Below are 19,526 nucleotides of genomic sequence, written 5' to 3' on the forward strand. Positions count from 1 at the left end.
ATTTAAACGCGTATTTCCTTAAATAACTAAATAGTGCATGAATCAAATCCATCCTTCGCAGTAATCAAGGTGGTGGCAATCCAGAACAATAAGTAACCAATCCAGGATTTTGGGCTTTGGCCCATTTCACCCAAAATATAAACTAACTAGACTATTACTTGTATAAATTTATTATGCCTAACGATAATACATCAAATTATTTCATTAAATTATAAGTTTTGATTCATTTAGTTTCTAAAGTTATGAATACATCAATTTGAATAAAAAATATATATACTGATAATGTATAAGTATTTTTTTATTATCATCTAATAATAATCAATAAATTTGTAGTTTTCATATTAATAACCTTAAAAATTATAATAAAAATAATTTGATTGATTTAAACCATCATTTTTAATATATAAAATTTTTAGACGTCATTTTAAAAAAATTCACCGTCTAAGAATGTCAAACACTGAAATGACTGTCATTTAAAAATTCTAAAGATTAAAATGGCATTTAATTTCAAAATATAAATTAATCATAATTTTAGTGATTGATTCATTGTGTAATTTTTCTTACTGTAGAGACATTGAACATGCATATTATAAAAAGCAGCAGTTCTACCGTGAAAAAGAAAATTATAATGTATTAAAACATCAAGTTTTTACAATAAAGCTCTTTGGTCTGGCTCTTTTAAACTAGATTTCGGGTTAAAAATTGAAACTTGAAAAATTTGTATTGGTGAATAAGTACATCCAAGTTGACTTTAGATTACTCAAGTGTGGGAGGGGAGTATGAGATGATACACAAACAAGTGCCAACCAATACTGATTTCTCTAATGCATATATTTCTTTCGGGTAAGAATGCTTGTTTGAAACTATGATCAGGGTAACCAAGGATCCAAAACATTACAATCAATCAACACCTATCTACAAAGTATCTATCTTAACATCTGTCTCATATTTTTACAAAGCGGACATCACTCTGTCCAAATGCTGTTCCACATGCAGGACATTTGCGGTGCCGAAGCTCTAGATTTCTCTGAATGCATGGATTGCAGAACAGATGATAGCACTTGACAATCACAACCTGCCAAATACACGCATCAAACTTTTAGGTGTTTTTGTTGCCATATAGAATCTAGATACTACTACGTATAAACATGCAGTGCAAGTCCAAGAAAGGATGTCAAATTAGCTTTATATTTTCTTCATTTCAAAAAAATCATGATACATGACACACAAGTCATATAACTACAATGTGAAAGCAATGAAGTATAAGTAATTGGATAGGTTGGCCGGTTGTTACCTCCTTTGGACGATCAGTACAGACAGTACACTTGATCATGTTCTTGCAAATCCTTATTTCTTTTTCGAGTTTTTGTATTGTGGTTTCTCCAGTTTCAGAAGTCAGCTCATCAATTTTGCTGTTCAATTCTCCAAGTTCTTCCTCAAGCTTCTTCCGTAAACTCCTGCATGACATATACCAAGATTCTTGAGTTCCAAAACTACTTTTGCAATTCATTGCTTATTCAACCCCTAACCAACATTATTAATTCATCATTTTCACAAAACTTAAGATTTTGAATCTCTAGGTCATTATTAGAAATTAACATTGTATCTGCAAGTTGCTCGGTGCCAATGTCAAGACCCTTGTTTAAAATCCTATCCCTGGTTCAAATTTGACATAGAGTCAAAAGAAAAAATACCTTTCACTCTCCAATTCCATTTGAATAGCTTCCGTATCTTTCGGAATTTGATCGTATTCTTTCTCTGAAGAGGAAACAGCAGACTTGAGCAACTTCAATTCCTTCTCAGTATCGCCCAATTCCCATTTTGCAAATTCCAGGGTGACTGCAAGGTGTTTTTCTTCTTGATTACATTTAATGGCATCGGATAGAATAGCTTTCATCTACAGGATTCAAATTTTTGTTTGCAACAGTAAGCAGCTGCTGCAGCATATTTGTTCAGCGTAAAATCAAAATAAATTAGAAAATAAAGGGGCCAGTGGAGAGAGAGGGGTCAGACAGCAGAGCAAGTTTGACCTGCTCTTCACTGTGTGTAATCCTTGTCTTTGAATGTTCTATTGATGTATTAATTTGTTGAAGTTGCTTAGCTAAGGCCTGCTTCTGGGACATTAAAGTGTTGTGCGCCTGTTTTGTCTTCACACTATCTGATACAAGCTGCATTAAGATTGCAATATTATAAAAATGTGCTATCAGTAAACAAAAGTCAAATTATTTTATTTAAGAGCAAATACGCTTGTTTTTAGTAAATAGCACAACATTCTGTGCATATTAAGTTCCTCTTTAGAGTGAGACTTTGTCCTGCCAAAATCAATTCCTACAGCAAAAATTCATGGTGTTTGAGAGAATTGATTTGTCTAGGTATTTCTCCAAAATCAATTATCCCAAATTTCAAGGTTGATCCAGAGTTTATTCTAGGAGATACTTCCCACCAGTTCTCTGAAAACCTTCCTAATTTGATTCTATCTTGTAAGATTCACCATAACTTGTATAAATCCTCTTTAGTACCTTGACACTTCTAAAATGATTTTTTTATACATTAACCAGATATGCTAATTTTTTCAGATCAATTCATACATAACCAGTTCTTCAAAATATTTGCAAAAGGTCAATATAGATACAAAGTTGAAGCATATATTTTTCATCAACCAGATTAGCAAAAGCCCGGAAAATAGCCTAAGCATTACTGTAGTGCATGGGAAAATGGTGAAGATCATAACAAGGCAGTGTTTAGAAAAGATAAAAGTAAGACATACCTTAATATTATAGTCATCCCTCTCGATCACCTGGTCCAACAGATTTTGGTTCTGTGTCTGCATATCTTCATATGCTTGACCAATAGTCTGCATAAAAGCGATCAAATAATTATATTACAAGAAATAAGAGTAAGAGTATGAAGGGGAAGAAAAAGTCAGATAGCAAACCTCAATTTCGGATATATATGCCTCTGCCTCAGCATCTTTAACTTTAACAGCCTCAGTCAGCTCCAAAATATCCCTGAACACGGAAAGATAAAATATGGAGATGGCATGTATCAACAGAATAATAGAAAAGCCAGATTATACAAACATTTATTCCATTCATATGAAGACAATCAAAATGCTAAAGAAAGAGAAAAAAAAAAACATTTTACTTTTCTATCTGACAAAGCAATGCAAGCAAGTGAACAGAAATCACAGTATCAAACAACTAACAAACACAGGGACCCATTTAGGATAGACTCTGATATCATGTCAAAAAGTGAGTTTGGACCTAACTCAACCCAACAAAATCAGCTTGTAAGGTAAGGATTGCTCCCCACTTATATAGTTTATCTCGATATCTTTAGTTAATGTAGGACTTCAACATATTCCATTTTGCCCATGGCTACCCATCATGTGAGACTTTCAACACTCCCCTCTATCTAGGGGTGATCACAATTTAGGTGACTTTTTCCAACAAAAATAAATAATAAATATTGTTTCACTTCAGAAATTCCATGCCACACATTCACTCCATGATAAAACTCAAAAGGGGCTCATGCAAATAGCCTAGCACAATCTCCCTAGGTAAGCAGTCATGAATGTAAAGCAGCATAGTATATTGGCCAAAAGAGAAAATCCTTCAACAACTCTATATAAACTTTAGCCCGTCTACCTTCCCCACTCCTCATCACCAAAGACTTTTCTCCCAAAATAAACAAACACAAACATTTATAAGGGAAGAAAAAACAATAGACATTACACAAGTTTGTCAATGAAGCAAAATCATAATCAATGTAGAAGTACACCAAAACACCAACCTCTCAGATGCATCCAGCTTGGATCTCAAGTCCTCTATTTCAGCTTCTGCGGCAGAAAGCCTTTGTTCACAAGCAGCTTCAGCTTCGTTAGCAGCTTTTACTCTCAACTCTAGGCTATGCTCGTCTAAAGCATTCTTCAGCATTTCAGCTTGAGAGTGAGCTTTTCTTTCAGATTCTCTTACTTCTGAATGTCTGAAATCCAATTTTTACAGCATATCAAGATCAAACCATCCAAGTATACAGAAGAGAATAAAATTTTGAGTTGAATGCAAAATAAATTCTCTAGTCAGTTACCAAGTACAACTAAATGTTTTATCTTATGTTCAATTTAACAATAAAACCTTCACAAGTTGTGCACCATGAATGGAAACACCTGAGACCAAAGGAAAAGACTAAAAACTACATATATTTCTGATTGATTAAACTGTACAAAGGATACATGAATATCCAGATAGATACAAAGATTATGGGCTTGCTTGGTATCCACTACCCCTCTTCCCCCTGGACTGGGGAGACGTATGAGACAGTTGATAAGAGTCTCCATTGAGATGTCAATCTTGTCATAGAATAGACACTTTGAGCCTTCTTTCAAATATCACAACATGTAGTGTAGGAGAGATAATGAACCAACAATGAAGGTTCAATGAACTGCCATAAAAAAGAGACCAATTGTAGTTTCCCTGCACTCAATCATCACATAACTTGGCATAAAATAATTGGTGGTCAGTGGAGACTTGGTTCACAGGCTGATATTGAGTGCAGCTCCTTAGACACTAATACCCATGAACAGTAAATGCATTTTAGCATGCGATACATGAACATACTAGTTCCAACAATATGAGCAAAAATCACCACTATGATGTATCAGCATATACTTTATAAGACATTGTACCTCATAAATTTAACTACATGAAATTATTGCCAACACTTTACAACTTCCAATTAGCATACCTTTTATCATAATTCTCCTGGCCATGCATATCCAGAATAAACTCTAATTCCTGATTCTCCTTCTGTAACTTTTCAGTCTGCACCAAAATATCGTTATCAATTATTTGAAATTTAGTTTAGAAAATCAAGAAGACCTCTAAAATCACAATCAAATAATGCTAGATAATTTTAGAAAGCAAAGATACATATGCACATCCATGATACAAGTCAAAGACAAAGGTAAACATTTGCAATCATATCTGTTTCAGTCACAGACATACTCAAGATTCAGAAAGTAATATAGATAAGTGGTACAAATCAAACTTAAACCCGAACAAGACAACTGAGAAGTGTTACTGCTATACAACAGAGGTAATTGAATAAGAAAATACCTATAGATCAAGAAAGGCACAAAGGTAAAGCCAAGAGCAGACTTACCAATGTTTTTAAAGACTTGATTTCCAAAACCTGTTCAGCACATTTGTTTGTAAGGCTCTTAAGTTCACTTGTCTGCTTCAAAACAAAGTAATTAACAAACCTTAACGCTAAAAAAGTATATATTGTTTGTATTCAAGGGCAAAAACTTTGGCCTATATGCTCTTTCAGCACGTTCCAACCAACATGATTTCTCGTGTCATTAAATTCAAGGTGGTGTTGTGTTAGTCAAAAAAAAATATTTCCAATTTGATCAATGACCACATTTTATCATATACTAACCATAGTGTTTTATCCAATAAACATGATTTATTACAACGGCAGTGGACAATTTTAAGATTGTATCAAATTGGAAGTTTCTCATTGACTTTCTATAATTTAACATGCGTACAGAACTATGTCAGTTTCATTAAACAAGACATAGACACTTGGAGTTCAATGTCTAAAGGAACAATTAACAATTTTGCAGCATATATTTGTTGGATTCAATAATGTCATTTTACATTGTCAACAAAGTCAAAAGAGCTTTTACTTGTCAGGGCATGCTAGAGATATATTTCAAAACTATCCTTGTCTTTTTCCCAACAGCTTAGCATTTTAGTGAATCATTTCTGGACATTTTACAACAAAAATTAAGATGGCTAAACACTTATGCTCTAATGAAACCCCAATTCCTTGTAAAAGTGACAACCCATTGTAGAGACTCAATATAACTAGATAGATTTCTGTGGAAGCCCTATCAGAAAGTAAGTGGGAAAGAAAATGAAAGGGCAAATTATATTGGATCAGTTTGTGAATACAACCTTCATGCTCAATGCTTCTCTTAGTGAATGTGTTTTCTCACGTAATGATACAGCCTCATGAGCTGCGTCTTTCCATCGCTTTAATTGACCTTCCATCATTCCCATTTCTTTAGATAAAGCTGAAGCCATAACATGAAACTCAGATTTTATATCTTTTCTCCCTGAAACATTTAATAATGTAACTTGTAAGAAACTAGGATCCAATCACATGAACCACAAGTCTAAACACAGAACAAGTTATATGCAGACCAGTATCCTGTTTAGCTTCTTCCATTTTAATTTCAAGATCATTCTTTTCAATAATACACTTCTGCAACTGAAGCTCTAGGTCATCAATCCTATGGTCAGAATTGCCAAGGATCTGTCTTGCACTATCAGCAGACTCCAATTTCAAATTTAGTTCATTCTCCCATTTTGCAACATGAACATTGCCAGCCTAAAGAAGCATTTAGAATAAAAAATGTAAAGGGGGAAATGACAAATATTACATTAAAACCAGACTGCTACACTACTAAAGGGGAAAAAGGAAATCACTATTAACCTGCAGAGATTCTACTGATGTTTTATATCGGGTCAATTCAGTCATCCAATGTTGAAGTTGATCATTAGCCAAAGAGTATATTCGAGAAGTGCATACATACTTATCATCTTTCAGTTCATTCTGGAAATAAGCATAGAAGAAAATAAACTTTTACATGAACTCTAATAAATGCATCTTAACAATTCGAGAAAATATGACTAAACCATCATATTAGATAATCCAAACATACAAACCTGAAGATCTTGGAACTGCTTTGTCAAGGTCTGATTGTCTTCTTGTGCATCTTGAAGCTCAGAAAGACGATCAGCCTCCACTATCTATGACATTAAGCAATCATATATCTACATTAGATAGATGACAAGGACAAATGGATTACAGATACAAAGAGAAAGATAATCACACAACGAAAACCTTTGCTTCCTCAATTGAATCCTTCAATTCACGCAAACCCATAGTTCTGTCAGCAATGTTTTCAGGAGACAGGTTTCCATTCACTGCATCTGCATTGGGGGAATTCATTCCTATTGCTGCATCCTTTTGCATTTCCAGATTGACTAGTTTTCTTCTACTCTCTTCAAGTTCAGCCACAATCTCATCAAGCTCACCTTTACATATGACAAGACACTCACAAGTGACAATTATGCCAAAAATTATACAAAAAATCTCTGCATAAATCTAAGGACATTACTTCTGGTCATATCTATTCCTAACTAATTCTAACCAGACCAATTATGATCACAGTAACTTAACTCCTCTTAATAATTTTCCTAAATTACAGAATTTTGCAATTGCATAATTACAATTCTCTCCCTACTCAGCACAAAACAAAACATCCTCTACTGAGGCTGTTATTACTTTTGAATTTCACAAAAGATATTCAGTGAGCCTTGGCACAACGGTAAGGTTGCTGCCTTGAGACCAGTCACAGGTTCAAATCCTGGAAACAGCCTATCTGCTAGTAGCCTTAGGACTACATCTACCTCCCCAACCCCAATTGGTGGGAACCTCATGAATTGAGTCACCTTTTATAAATAGCTGTCCTTGCATTTCGATTCATCAAACTTAAAATGTGCATATACATTGGAATATCCAACAATTAAAACTAAAATCAAATCATATGCACTCAAATCAACCAAATTGAGTGAATTTCTATTTATACAAATCTAAAATAAAAAGGATTTCAAAATCAAATCAATTCCCATTTTATAATTTTCCAAACAAGACATTTCAATTTTATAATTTTTCAAACAAAAAAATCCATTTATAAATCATATTAGTTTCTTAAAATATTCCATTTCAAACAATAACATTTCTTCAATTTTCAATGTTTTAAAACAAGACCAGCTCATTCCAAACCGCATGGCTTCATTAGCTTGTCATTGACTTTTAATGACTATCCCCAAGGCAGAGTGCTGATCTAATCGACATACCACACTACACATTTACTTCTTCTACTTAGCATCAACTAGATAATAGGTTTCCTAATTTAACTTTGGCTCAACTTATTTTTTTTGGTGAGCAATACATAAAGAACCTAGAAACCTCTACAAAAACGAATACCAACTAAATCAGAACATAAAGCATTACAAATGAAGTCCGGTGCAATGTCAAAGATATGAAATTGAGAAGAAATCTACAAACAAGGAGTTGAAAATGAACATTATTTTCAAATAACAAACTAATCAATCATCAAAGCAATAAGAGATGAACAATGTGCAAAAGATTTTCAATGTACAATTTTGCAGTAAGAGATGGTCCAAAAAATTTAGAGTAAGCCACCATTTTGGTCTTTGAAATTTTTTCAAAACATTCAATTTATTTCTAGAAAGAGTATTAGACAAATTCAGTCCTTGAGAGATACTATTTCAGTGATCAAAATGGAGATTTATTCATACCTCATAATATTACCACTTTAACTGAAAAAGATCATTAAGCACAAGGAAACCATTATTCAACCATGACATGTAACATTTAAATCATAGCATATGATAATCAATATCATTAAAATTCACACTTTTTTTTATTCTAAACTTTATAATAACTGAAGTAGTTAAACAAAAGAAAAACAAACATTTCAGAGACCTGCAAGGCGTTTAATCTCAGATTGATCTTGTGAGCACTCATTGATAGAATTTTGAATAGCAACAGTATACTCTTTATGTTTTGCATGGAGAGTATCAACCACTTCACGGAAATTATCTGCCTCCTCTTTCGTCATATCATCAATCTTAGACATTTGGATTTTAGCATCTGCAAACCAAGAATGAGTGACAATAACAGCTCATTTATATAAATTTCTTCAAAGTATCCTACAACATTGATATCAGATAGAAAAAGAGCAAATCAATCATTAACAAAAACTATATACAGAAACCGGATAGCATATCATATGTTTTTTACCTTCAGAAGATAAATCTTCATGTAAAACCTGAGCTATACTGCCTGCTCTTTCCATCTGATAATCAATGGTATCTTTTAAGAGTTTCAACAGCTCCCTTGTAGATGACTGACGCAAAGCAAGGGCTTCCTTAACACAACTAATGATCTCGTCATCACTAATTCCTTTAATAGAATCTTTCTGGATTAATCTACATAGAAATATATCCTCAGCAGGACACAAAGGAAGTGAACCTAGAGAGTAAATCAAGTTAGTCTCTTGAATTACTTTTATACTGTAAGAAAAAACTACTTGTGGGTGTGTATACCTTGAGGATTATCAATGTCAGTCAAATGTTGCAATGTGTCTTTGCCTTTCCCTCTCCCAGCTCGTATTCCAAGAAGAATCATATCGTCAACCAACTAGAACAACAAATAAGAAAACTAAGCCAGCTAGCATATTATCCTACAAGAATATGACAAAAAGTGCATTGCCTCCCACTCGCCAACACCCCACAGGGCCACTGAAGCATGGACTACATACAGTGGTGTTACTTTCAAGAGAGGAAAATACTAAACCCAACAGAGTGCAGCCGGTACAGAAACCAAAGCATGATGACAAAGAATAACCTGAGTCCATAGTTGGTTCAATGCAATTAACAAGTCGTCATAGGAACTTTGCTTTCCTTTTAATTCTCTAATTTTTTCTTCAAGATCATGCAAAGCATGTTTTTGGATGTCTATCTGTTGAACAAGCTGCTGATTCTGGAACTGTAAGACTCCTGGGTCAGCCTGAAGGGAGCATACCATTCCCCGTTACATGATTAAAACTAATTAAAAACTAACATTGAAAAAAAAAAATATGCCACAAAGAAAGAGTTGCTGTGATGATAAACAAGAAACCAAACATTATTTTACCACAAACTCTAGTCAAGCACCTCAAAGCTCATAAAAACCCTTGCCCATCTAAATTTTTCATTTTCAAAATATATATCTATCTTTTAAATGAAAGACTCTCAATGACATGAAAGCATGACACAATGTAAAGAATCACAAGACATCAAAATCCAACCTTCCTACTCTTAATAGCCCTAGTCAGCACTCAGAAGTTAGTTGGCACTAAGCACAATTAAACTGCCACCCCCTTGTCATAAAGATGAAAATTTTATCTAAAACTGCACTACCCCAGAACTAAAGAGCCAATTCCTCAGCTCAGAGAAACCAATTACACACCCAATTTTACTAAAATTCAGAAAAGGATCGCCAACAGAAACATTGAGATAGAAGAACACAGCACATATATTAACACACACGGATACAGAACCATGTAGAGAGAGAGAAAGGGGTTACGGTTTTGTTGGTGGCAGGAGTGTTGATGGAGTTTCGAGGCGTGCGGGAAGAAACAAACGTGAGATGAGGCCTCTTCTTTTCGGGTTCGTCGTTGTCTGAGTTTTCCATTACGATTCTGAAATTTTGAACAAAACCCCCCACAGCATAGTAATCAATATCAAAACTTGTTCAATTCTTATGAGTTCTCGATAAATAAACGATAAATGGAGTCACACAGCACAGTAAACGCACGTGGACGTGGCTCTTCTACTCTTACCAACATCGTTGTTTTCCATGTTGAGACGGTGTTTTCACTTCTTTATAAAAAATTTAAAACTTTAAATTTTTATTTTCAGTTTGGCTTATAATATTTTCATTGAATTTTTTTCTAAATTTTAAGTAAAACATATTTTTATTCTTATTTTTATTTTTTAAAATAAATATAAAGCAAACTCAAATCAAGAGTTATTTTATTTTTATCTTTTTTTCTCTCAGACTTTATTTTTTTTTTTCTATTTTTTACCTAAACAGTCTTTTGTAATAACTACTCTTTTATTGATATTACTAAATGTAATGTTAGTGCGTTGCAGAATTTATTTAAATATACAAAAATATGTTAAGAAATAAAATTTTCACAACTTTATAATTTATTACAAATAATTTATGTAAATGATTGGTTTAAGATATTATGTGTTTGTTTATTAAAATTAAGTTTGTTAACCCTGAGGCATGTATGATGTATTAGCTTGTGGGGCAGTTGTCCCCACATTTTTTAAATTTTTTATAATTTGTATATATATAATAAAAAATATTTTTGCCGCTATTAAAAGTAGGCCGTGCTCCCGTAAATTATTTTTAAAATGAATGAAAAAATATAAGTAATAAAAAAAGAATAAACTGACACCAATTTTATTATTTTATTTTTTAATTTTTTTATAGTATTAAGAATTAAAAAATTATAGGATGCAAAATAATTATAATTTATAGAAATTTAAGTATTTTGAATTTTTTTGTCATTTTGTAAAAGTTTGAAATATTTTTTATTTTGTAAAAATATTATAAATTATTTCTTATCTCACTAAGAAAAAATTATGAATTCATTATTGTTGTTAATTGTCAATTTTTTTGAGATTATCATTATAAAAAAATATATCAGATATTATAGTTTATAAATATAACTTATCAAATATTTTTTATAAAATATATATTTATTAACGTTTAAAAAAAGTAGAACATAATTACCTAGCTCTATAACCTTTAAAGATATGAGTATGATTTTATAAAATATGATTCGTAATGATAATGTGATTGGATTTCATACTTATATGATTTCACACTCTTAAAATTAATGAGGTAAGGAAAAAAAAGCATTATCAAATGTTTCTTTTTTATTTTAATGTTATTATTATTATTTATTTAATTTTAATGTATTATTTTATGTTATTTTCATTTATCATGGTTTTATGTTAGCATGGATAATTGTTTTTATAAGGAGACCATTAACTCTAGTGCAAAGGTGCATATTTCTCATTCCTTTCGGAGTCTAATCGACTAATGCATTGGCAAAGTATGGTTTGTTTAACTGTGTAGTCAATCATGTGTTTAATTTTCTGTCAGATTTTTTACTCTTGTTACTTTTGGTTGAAACTTCTGGTGTAATGTTTTGTAGAAGGGTTTAGTTTAGGGCTTTGGGCTCCTTTTCTAATGTAAATTTGATATAAAAGAAGTATTTTAATCAATTTTATATTATTTTATTTGTTTTCACTGTTATTTTCACTGTCCACCAAATAATACACAGAACAAAAAAATTATCCTAAAATTCAAGTCTCTCTCATGTGTTGTTTTCCTTCTATTATAATTTAGTATATATCAAACACACCCTTAGTTTAACATTTACCCAATAATTTGCGGCCACTTCTTTTTTGAAACAATATCATACGAATTTTATTCGTACCATACAGCACTTGAGCCACACATGCACTTACACCTGAATATCGTATTAAAATTGGCATTGAGCACTAAATACTCCAAGATTCCATATTTGGGCACCTTAAGTACAAAAAACTACTATTATAAGTGAAAAATTTAAAAGTATGATTAACTTTAGTCCCTAAATTTTTTTATGTTTTCACTTTTAATTCTTAAATAAAATTTTAATCAGTAATCAGTCTTTGTTTCTAATCTTTTTATCCGTTAGTGTTTTTAATCATGAGGAATGTCACATGTAAACATTTTGTGATAACTAATTTTGTAGCAGTTATTGATTAGTTTAAAAGAACCACAAATTTACAACAGTAACACTCATATTCAAACAAAACAAAAGAACCACACACACGGGACTCTCAAATCTTTTTCCATGCTTCCTGATCTCCACCATCATCCTCCTTGTCAACATCGACTTCCTTCTCTTTATTGCTAGAATCTACAATTTGCAGTTGCGAAAGATTTCACGAATCTTGTGTGATTCAAGGAGGAAGTTATGATTGCAAAAGTCTTTTTCACCTCGGTGTTCAATGTTACAACCGTTGATGGTTGCCAAAGTTCAAAATGGCACTTCCTAATTTCATTTTTTATTTGAGTCTTCTACTTCTTGTTTATTAATCTAACTCTTCCCACCTTTAATTTCTTGTCGATCTACTATTGTTAGGGTTGGGGTGTGTTTTGGGTCTTGTGCCTCTAGGGTTCTTTCACTTCTTTGTACTGAGTAGGATTTTGGGGTTTTATAGTGTATGTTTTTTAATTGGTACTGGTGTTTATTTCAAGTTTTCGGGTGAAATTAAAAATTTACTTTCTTTCATAGAAAACAAGATTGACTTATGTTGTTTATTTGTAAACCCATTCTTGTTATTTTGAATTCAATGGCTTTATGTTGAATTAAAAAAAAATGGCTTATGTCAATGACTCTTTCAATTGGGTTGTGAATGGTTTTATCACAAGAAAGTCACATTGTTGCTGTAAAAATATATTGAAAGCAGCTTGAGAAAACTAGTGAGAATTTTTTTTTCTGAGCTTAAATCATTCAAATCACGGTGAAACAATTTTTTGGAGTTTTAAACCGTGAGAAATTATTTAATAGTCATTAAATGCTTCAACAAAATAATTTTTGATGATTTTTAATCACCAAATAAATAAACATCACTAAATAAAACTACATATCACCATTTAAGAGTTACCCCTTGATGGAGAAAAAAGTCTTTATCTTATGCAGGTAAGTTAGAGTTGATCAGAGCGGTTATTCAAGGAATTGTGAATTTCTGAATGGGGACTTTTCCTTTGCCGCAATCTGTTTTGGACCGGATCAACGCTTCATGTCGTAATTTTCTTTGGGGCAAAGCGGATATTGGCAAAAACAAACCCTTTGTTGATTGGTCAGTAGTTTGTTCTCCGAAAAAAGAATGGGTTTTAGGCCTTTTTAATCTCAAGGACTGGAACCTTGCGCTTCTTTCCCGTATCCTGTGGGACTTTCATTGTAAGAAGGATTCTCTATGGGTTCGATGGGTTCACCATTACTATTTCAGAGGGAGCGATGTGTGGAATTACAATACTTCTTCATCAGATCCAGTTTTGATAAAGAAAATCATTCAAATAAATGACTTTATTATCTCTAAAGAACTAAGTACGGAAGAGGTCAAAAAGAGGATTCAATCTTGGAGCACCAATGAACAATTGCTTGTTGACAAAGTCTATGAATACATTAGAGGTGTCAAGCCTACTGTTAGTTGGTGTTCTGTTATATGGAACCCAACAATCCCCCCTAAGATGTCTTTCATTTTGTGGCTTGCTAAAAGGAATCGGCTGCTTACTCTTGACAAAGTTGCTTTTTTGAACAAGGGTTCCCTCTGCCCTTTATGTTCAAATGAGTCTGAGTCAAATGCTCATTTGTTCTTTTCTTGCAGGAAATCTCTCCAAGTTTGAGCTCACATTCGTGATTTGGCTCCTTTCCGCAGGCGTTTCACTTCTTTACAGCGCATTACTGACTCTTTAATTAGGGACAGATCCACATCAGGTATTCAAGGAAAATTACGTTGTCTGGCTATAGCAATTACAGTCTACTGCATTTGACTGTCTAGAAACAAGCTGATTTTTGAAGATTATCAATTTTCTATCATAGAGGTTATTAGCAAGATTAAGTTTCTTATGTATAGACAAGAGCGCCTGTTGCATTTGTTTTAACATCTTGATATAAGTCTTATTGTATTAAGGAGACTTTTGATTTTCTTTAACTGCGGGGTATGCCCCGTTTATTATTGTATCATTTTGGGTTTAATATAATTTACATTTTTGCCAAAAAAAAAAAAAAAGTTACCCCTTGATGATCAGAACTAAAAACATTAACAGATAAAAAGGTGAGGAATTAAAATTAGTCCAAATTTATTTAAAGACTAAAAATTAAAACCTCAAAAAATTCAAATATCAAAAACATAGCTAACCCTAAAAAATAATCACTTGTTTATATTATCGATAGGTGAAGAAGGAAAATCAACCTGCCTTATATAGACAATGCAATACATACATGCATAATTAGGGTACATAGATGTTTTTTTTTCTCTGGTAAATAAGATATGTGCCCATTAGGTTTGCTGTTTGTAGGGTCTAGTATACCTTCGTTTACATTCATGTAATGCTCTTTGTAATTTTGAGGATTGTGTTTGGATGAAATTTGACAAGAAATTCCACAACTGAATGCAAAGTGTCGTTGTCCAAATGTCGTTCTCGCATGCTTTTGGGCTGCAAATGTGAGGGCTTAATTTATAATTTCTCACAACAATTTGTCTAATCCATCCTTAATTACAATAATTGTTTATTGTTATATTATGCCCATTCTGGTAATATCATATCTAAAGTCTAAAGTCTAAACACAGATCAGGTTTCTTAAAACCATTTTTAAGAAGAAAAAAAATTAACTAACTTTGGAGCAAATTGACACACTCTATTTGTGAATGCGTAAATGATTCAATCTTTGACAAAAACGAAAAACTACATAAAAACATTGTAACAAAAATGGAGTATAAGAAAACATCAGATCCCCATTCGAGATACGAGACATTTTGAATTAATTTTTTTAATTTTTTTTGTTGAAAATAATGTTTATTTTAATAAAATAAGTCTTTTTTATTTTTTAATGTGTTTATCTAAAAAAATTTTACCTTGAAAAAATAATTTCATGTTTATTTTAATAAGTAATTTTTATTTATTTGTTAAAAAAATACTTATATAAAAAATATTTATTTTAACGTTTTTTTTTTAGTTTAATCCAACGCATCCTTGTCAAACATAAAAAGTACTAGCATTAACTGCTGAACCCTTTTGTTGGAGAATTTCGTAGGTGTTTACGAACTCCGTTTTATTAAATGTATACGACATAAATTATGTGAACTGTTAAATGTATTTTGCCTTAACTATATTTTTAATGTTATGTCTGAAGTGAAACACATACAGTAAACAACTTCTTACATTCAGAACATTATTTGGTGCACTTGAACACCAAATTCATCACCTCATATGTATTGATCCATATATAGTAGCTGAATCTAAGTATGTAAAAATTAAAGTGGAACCAGTTATATGTAGATATAAATTATTATTATTATTATTCATGGAAATATGCTTCCTTTCCGTAATACTTTTGTGGTATGTTTCTTTTCTTTTTCTTTTATTTCCAGCTTTTCTTAATGCTTTTTTAATCATGAAGAATCATTTTTGTTCCATCTTTCTTGTTTTTATTGTAAGTCATATGTGTATTTGTTAAAAAATCATTATTCACGGGGACGTAAAAGGATATTCGTTTATACAATCATTACAAAGCTGGATTCTCTTGCTTATAATAACAGAAAAAGATAACAATATCCATATCAACAGAGAAAAGTCAGTTTTTCGTATCTTATTTTATATTTAAAAATGTTTACTATAGCAAAAAGATGTTTTTTCATATTTGGAATAAAAAAATATAGCAGAATGGCTTTAAAATATGTATAATTAAGAGATGATGTCCCACCCACCATTCATTTTCGGTAACATTAGCTCTAATGATTCCGAGAAGAATTGTAACAAAGGTATAATTTTATTGTATTAATATTATACGCACTCGGTTACAAAGGCAGCAAATAGTATAGTATCCACTTTCTGTTTAGAAATCAATCATTTCTGGAGAAGCTTATTTCAAATATAAGCCCTGAAAATTCTCCTTGTGCAACACACTTTTATTTGTCCTATCAATAAGGTTACTAAGAAGGTATCAATCTCAAGTTCAAATTGGAATACCATGCAAAAAAAAGTTTGACATTCAAACCATGCCATGGAATTTTATGGTCTCAACTCTCAGCTGAACATACGGCTCAGACGAAGTCAGAAATTTGAAGAAATGAAATAGTAGTATTATTCACCTTAGCTAATTCTCCAGAGAGAAATAAATTAAAATATATATAAAATCAACCATGAAAGATGATAGCTCCCCAAACCACCACACACCTACATTCATTTTATATTACACTAATGAAGATGACTTTGTCCAATAAAGTATTTATTCTAGAATTTAATATTTATGTATTTAGGTATAAAATAATTTTACGTGATTTCTTAATTACATAATATCATTTAAATTATTTTTAAGATAATTATTTTAAGAATTAATAAATTAAATAACTATGTAAACATGATCAATGTATAACTATTTTATTTATTTATTTTAAACTAAAAAATGATTGTCCAAAATCATGAAGATAAAATTACGGGCCTGAGATTCTTTCTCTCAGATGTGAAAATCTAAATTTTGTGGCCTTGGGGCATGAAACATTCAAGACCCATGCTAATCATTACATATCTAATACTAGAACTAATTTTCCGATATCTTTCAGGAAATGCCTCTACCCTTAGGTATACCCCTATTCTCTTTGCATCATTACTCCAAGTTATTGTTTAAAAAGTGTTTTTATTTCTCAAAATAAAATGTTTTGTAAAAAAATGTTTTTTCCCCTCAAACTATCTCAAAATAAAAAACTTAGTTTTAGACTTTTAGTCCGTCTAAAAATTTAACATGTTTTTAATCCCAACATCTTAAAAGAAACACATATTTCTAGTATTTGATAAATGATGAAAAACTAAAATCACATCACTTCATAAATTATAAATGCATACACTAATTTTTTTTTTTACAGGAACTTAATAGAATCTCGAGATATTTTGAGAAAACAAAAATATATTTTACCTTATTTTAAAAAAAAACCCTTGGTCAAATAAAAAGTAGCAAAACTAGCAATGAACATTGAACACCCCATATACCAGATCATCATCAACTATGCTATGGATCTCCAAAGAAACGATTCGTGATTAATATTTCATACCCTTGCACGTAACATGAAAGATGTATTGAATTCTTATAATAAAAGCATAAGATTAACACAGGAAATTAAAGCAAAGAATTAGGGTAAAAGTCTAAAACAAAACTGCATCTGAAATTGAACACTCAACACCCTAACTGTTCCACACTGAAAACCCAATCCCAATGCAATGCGCAATGCAGCGGATTGAACAATATGAACAAGCAAGCAGGGAAAGTATAATTGATTAGAATGTAATTTATTCTATGATCTGATAGCCATAATTTTTGTACAGAACAACAACAACAAAAAAAAAAGAAAAGAGTAAGTTCTAATTGGGGGTAAGGGTAAGAAGCAGATCCATGAAGAAAGCATAAGCACCAACCAGTTTTTGAGATCAGGTCCAATGCTATGACACAGTAATGGATCCAAATAACTTACAACAACACATTCATGCCTATTATAATATTACTCTACAACACCACAACACAATCTAACAACTTTTAATTAATTAATTAAACCAGAGATGAACAACAACAACAACAATAACAACAACAACAAGAAAATGATGATTATACCGAGAAGAGGTTCTTCTTCTTCTTCATCATCAGAGGCACAGCGCGGTGGCCGGCAGGTCGTCGTCGTTGTCGTCGTCGGCATCGGATGGTGGGAGGTTTAGATCGAAGGGCAGCGGTTGCCGGAAGGAGGAGATGAGGACGCAGTCCTGGCCGTCGTCGACGACGGAGGAAGAAGAGTCGCAATCGCTGTGGCAATCGTCTTCGTCGTCGTTGAGAGGGATGATAGGGTTAACAACCACAACAAGGGGCTTAGCGCGAGAGGAGGAGGAGGGAACCCTAGGCCCGCTGAAGGACTCCACGGTGCTGCTCATGCCGCTGCTCGTGGGCCGGTTCACCTGGACGACGGGCTCGAACTTGGTGGAAAGCCCATGGGCCTGGTAGAGCGGAATCTGCGAGTGGTGGTCCGCCTCTGCCGGGCCGGGGAAGGGGGGGAAATTGGTTTTGGCCTTGGGCCCGCGGAAGGATCGGGCAGCCTTGTCGTAGGCCCGCGCGGCATCCTCGGCGGAATCGAAGGTCCCCAGCCAAACGCGCTGCTTCTTCCACGGATCTCGAATCTCCGCCGCGAATCGCCCCCACGGCCGCTTCCTCACGCCACGGAACCGCGTCGTCTCCTTGGCCTGGTCCGGCGTGGGATCCACAACGGCGGCAGCGGCGGCGGCGGTTCTCCCTCGGCGCATCTTGATGAAGATATAAAAATAATTAGTTATATCTTACGATGGAGAACAAGGAGACAGCACCGGCTTCTTTTCAAACCCCAATTTGTTTGTTCATTTTTTTTCTTTCTGTTTCTTCGTTTAGGTTTGGGTTTGGGTTTGGGGTCCCATGATGCGGTCTCGCCTTGTTTGCTCCAATAGATTGATTATACGTGTGTGGAATGACATAATTACCCTTTTTGTCGTTGTGTGGGTGATGTGATTACTGATTAGTGTTTGTCGTAATTATTGTTGTTATTGCCTTCGATTCAAGACCAAACCAACACAAATGGGAGCAAACCTTTTTGTGGTATTTCTGATTTGCCAAATGTAATTAATAACATCTTTTTCTTTTCTCTAACAGATGTAGTAATTTATTTGCATCATTATTGGCAAAGCTAACTAATTTTCATTAATTCAGTTATTCAGCAATCGCATAACCCAACTATGTTGCTTAGTTGGTTGAATTTATGTCATGGTAACTACTTGCTTATTAGAGTTTTTTTTTCTTTTAAATAATAATAACATAGTACTAGTAACTTTTTCTAACAAGGAACTAAACAATTTAAGGTTTTGATTGAAAGTAGTACATGTTTTTAATAATTTTTCATGAAATCAAAAACTTCTCTAAGAAAATATTTTTACGATTGTAAACAAATATAAATTAATTTTTACTTTTTTTGAAATATTTACAAGATGATTACTATTTTTATTTTACATGTCGCTTTTTTTTA

General features: G+C 32.7%; 2 protein-coding genes across 3 annotated transcripts; both read right to left on the reverse strand.

The window, feature by feature from the left end:
- Positions 1-785: 785 nt before the first annotated feature.
- On the reverse strand, positions 786-10,493 carry LOC114400053 (E3 ubiquitin-protein ligase BRE1-like 2). 2 transcript variants are annotated; one of them, XR_003663894.1, is made up of 19 exons: positions 10,228-10,493; positions 9,508-9,669; positions 9,207-9,300; positions 8,902-9,132; positions 8,584-8,751; positions 6,913-7,106; positions 6,735-6,818; positions 6,502-6,621; positions 6,210-6,396; positions 5,961-6,121; positions 5,161-5,232; positions 4,744-4,820; positions 3,793-3,984; positions 2,936-3,008; positions 2,768-2,854; positions 2,031-2,168; positions 1,695-1,934; positions 1,295-1,457; positions 786-1,075 (listed from the first exon to the last, which is right to left on the reverse strand). XR_003663894.1 is itself a non-coding variant. In XM_028362317.1 (19 exons), the coding sequence occupies exons 1-19, from the start codon at positions 10,333-10,335 to the stop codon at positions 944-946; spliced, it is 2,646 nt and encodes an 881-aa protein (XP_028218118.1). In that variant the 5' UTR covers positions 10,336-10,493; the 3' UTR covers positions 786-943. The 2 variants fall into 2 exon arrangements, 1 of the variants encoding a protein (XP_028218118.1); XM_028362317.1 differs by having other exon boundaries at positions 1,695-1,897.
- Positions 10,494-17,755: 7,262 nt separating this feature from the next.
- LOC114400065 (ethylene-responsive transcription factor 3-like) lies at positions 17,756-18,932 on the reverse strand. Its single transcript, XM_028362334.1, has one exon. It carries the CDS (start codon positions 18,775-18,777, stop codon positions 18,130-18,132), a length of 648 nt encoding a protein of 215 aa, XP_028218135.1. The 5' UTR covers positions 18,778-18,932; the 3' UTR covers positions 17,756-18,129.
- Positions 18,933-19,526: the final 594 nt, after the last annotated feature.

This window comes from Glycine soja, chromosome 2 (assembly GCF_004193775.1).
Source record: "Glycine soja cultivar W05 chromosome 2, ASM419377v2, whole genome shotgun sequence".
Lineage (NCBI taxonomy): Eukaryota > Viridiplantae > Streptophyta > Magnoliopsida > Fabales > Fabaceae > Glycine > Glycine soja.

What these genes read in the sequence shown, in the direction of transcription:
- LOC114400065 (XM_028362334.1), bottom strand. Translation starts at nt 18,777, where the DNA reads ATGCGCCGAGGGAGAACCGCCGCCGCCGCTGCCGCCGTTGTGGATCCC.
- LOC114400053 (XM_028362317.1), bottom strand. Translation starts at nt 10,335, where the DNA reads ATGGAAAACTCAGACAACGACGAACCCGAAAAGAAGAGGCCTCATCTC. An exon ending in TGAAGATTTATCTTCTGAAG is followed by an intron (nt 8,752 to 8,901) that starts GTAAAAAACATA and finishes CTTGGTTTGCAG; the next exon opens with ATGCTAAAATCCAAATGTCT. An exon ending in ATTCAATTGAGGAAGCAAAG is followed by an intron (nt 6,819 to 6,912) that starts GTTTTCGTTGTG and finishes TTAATGTCATAG; the next exon opens with ATAGTGGAGGCTGATCGTCT.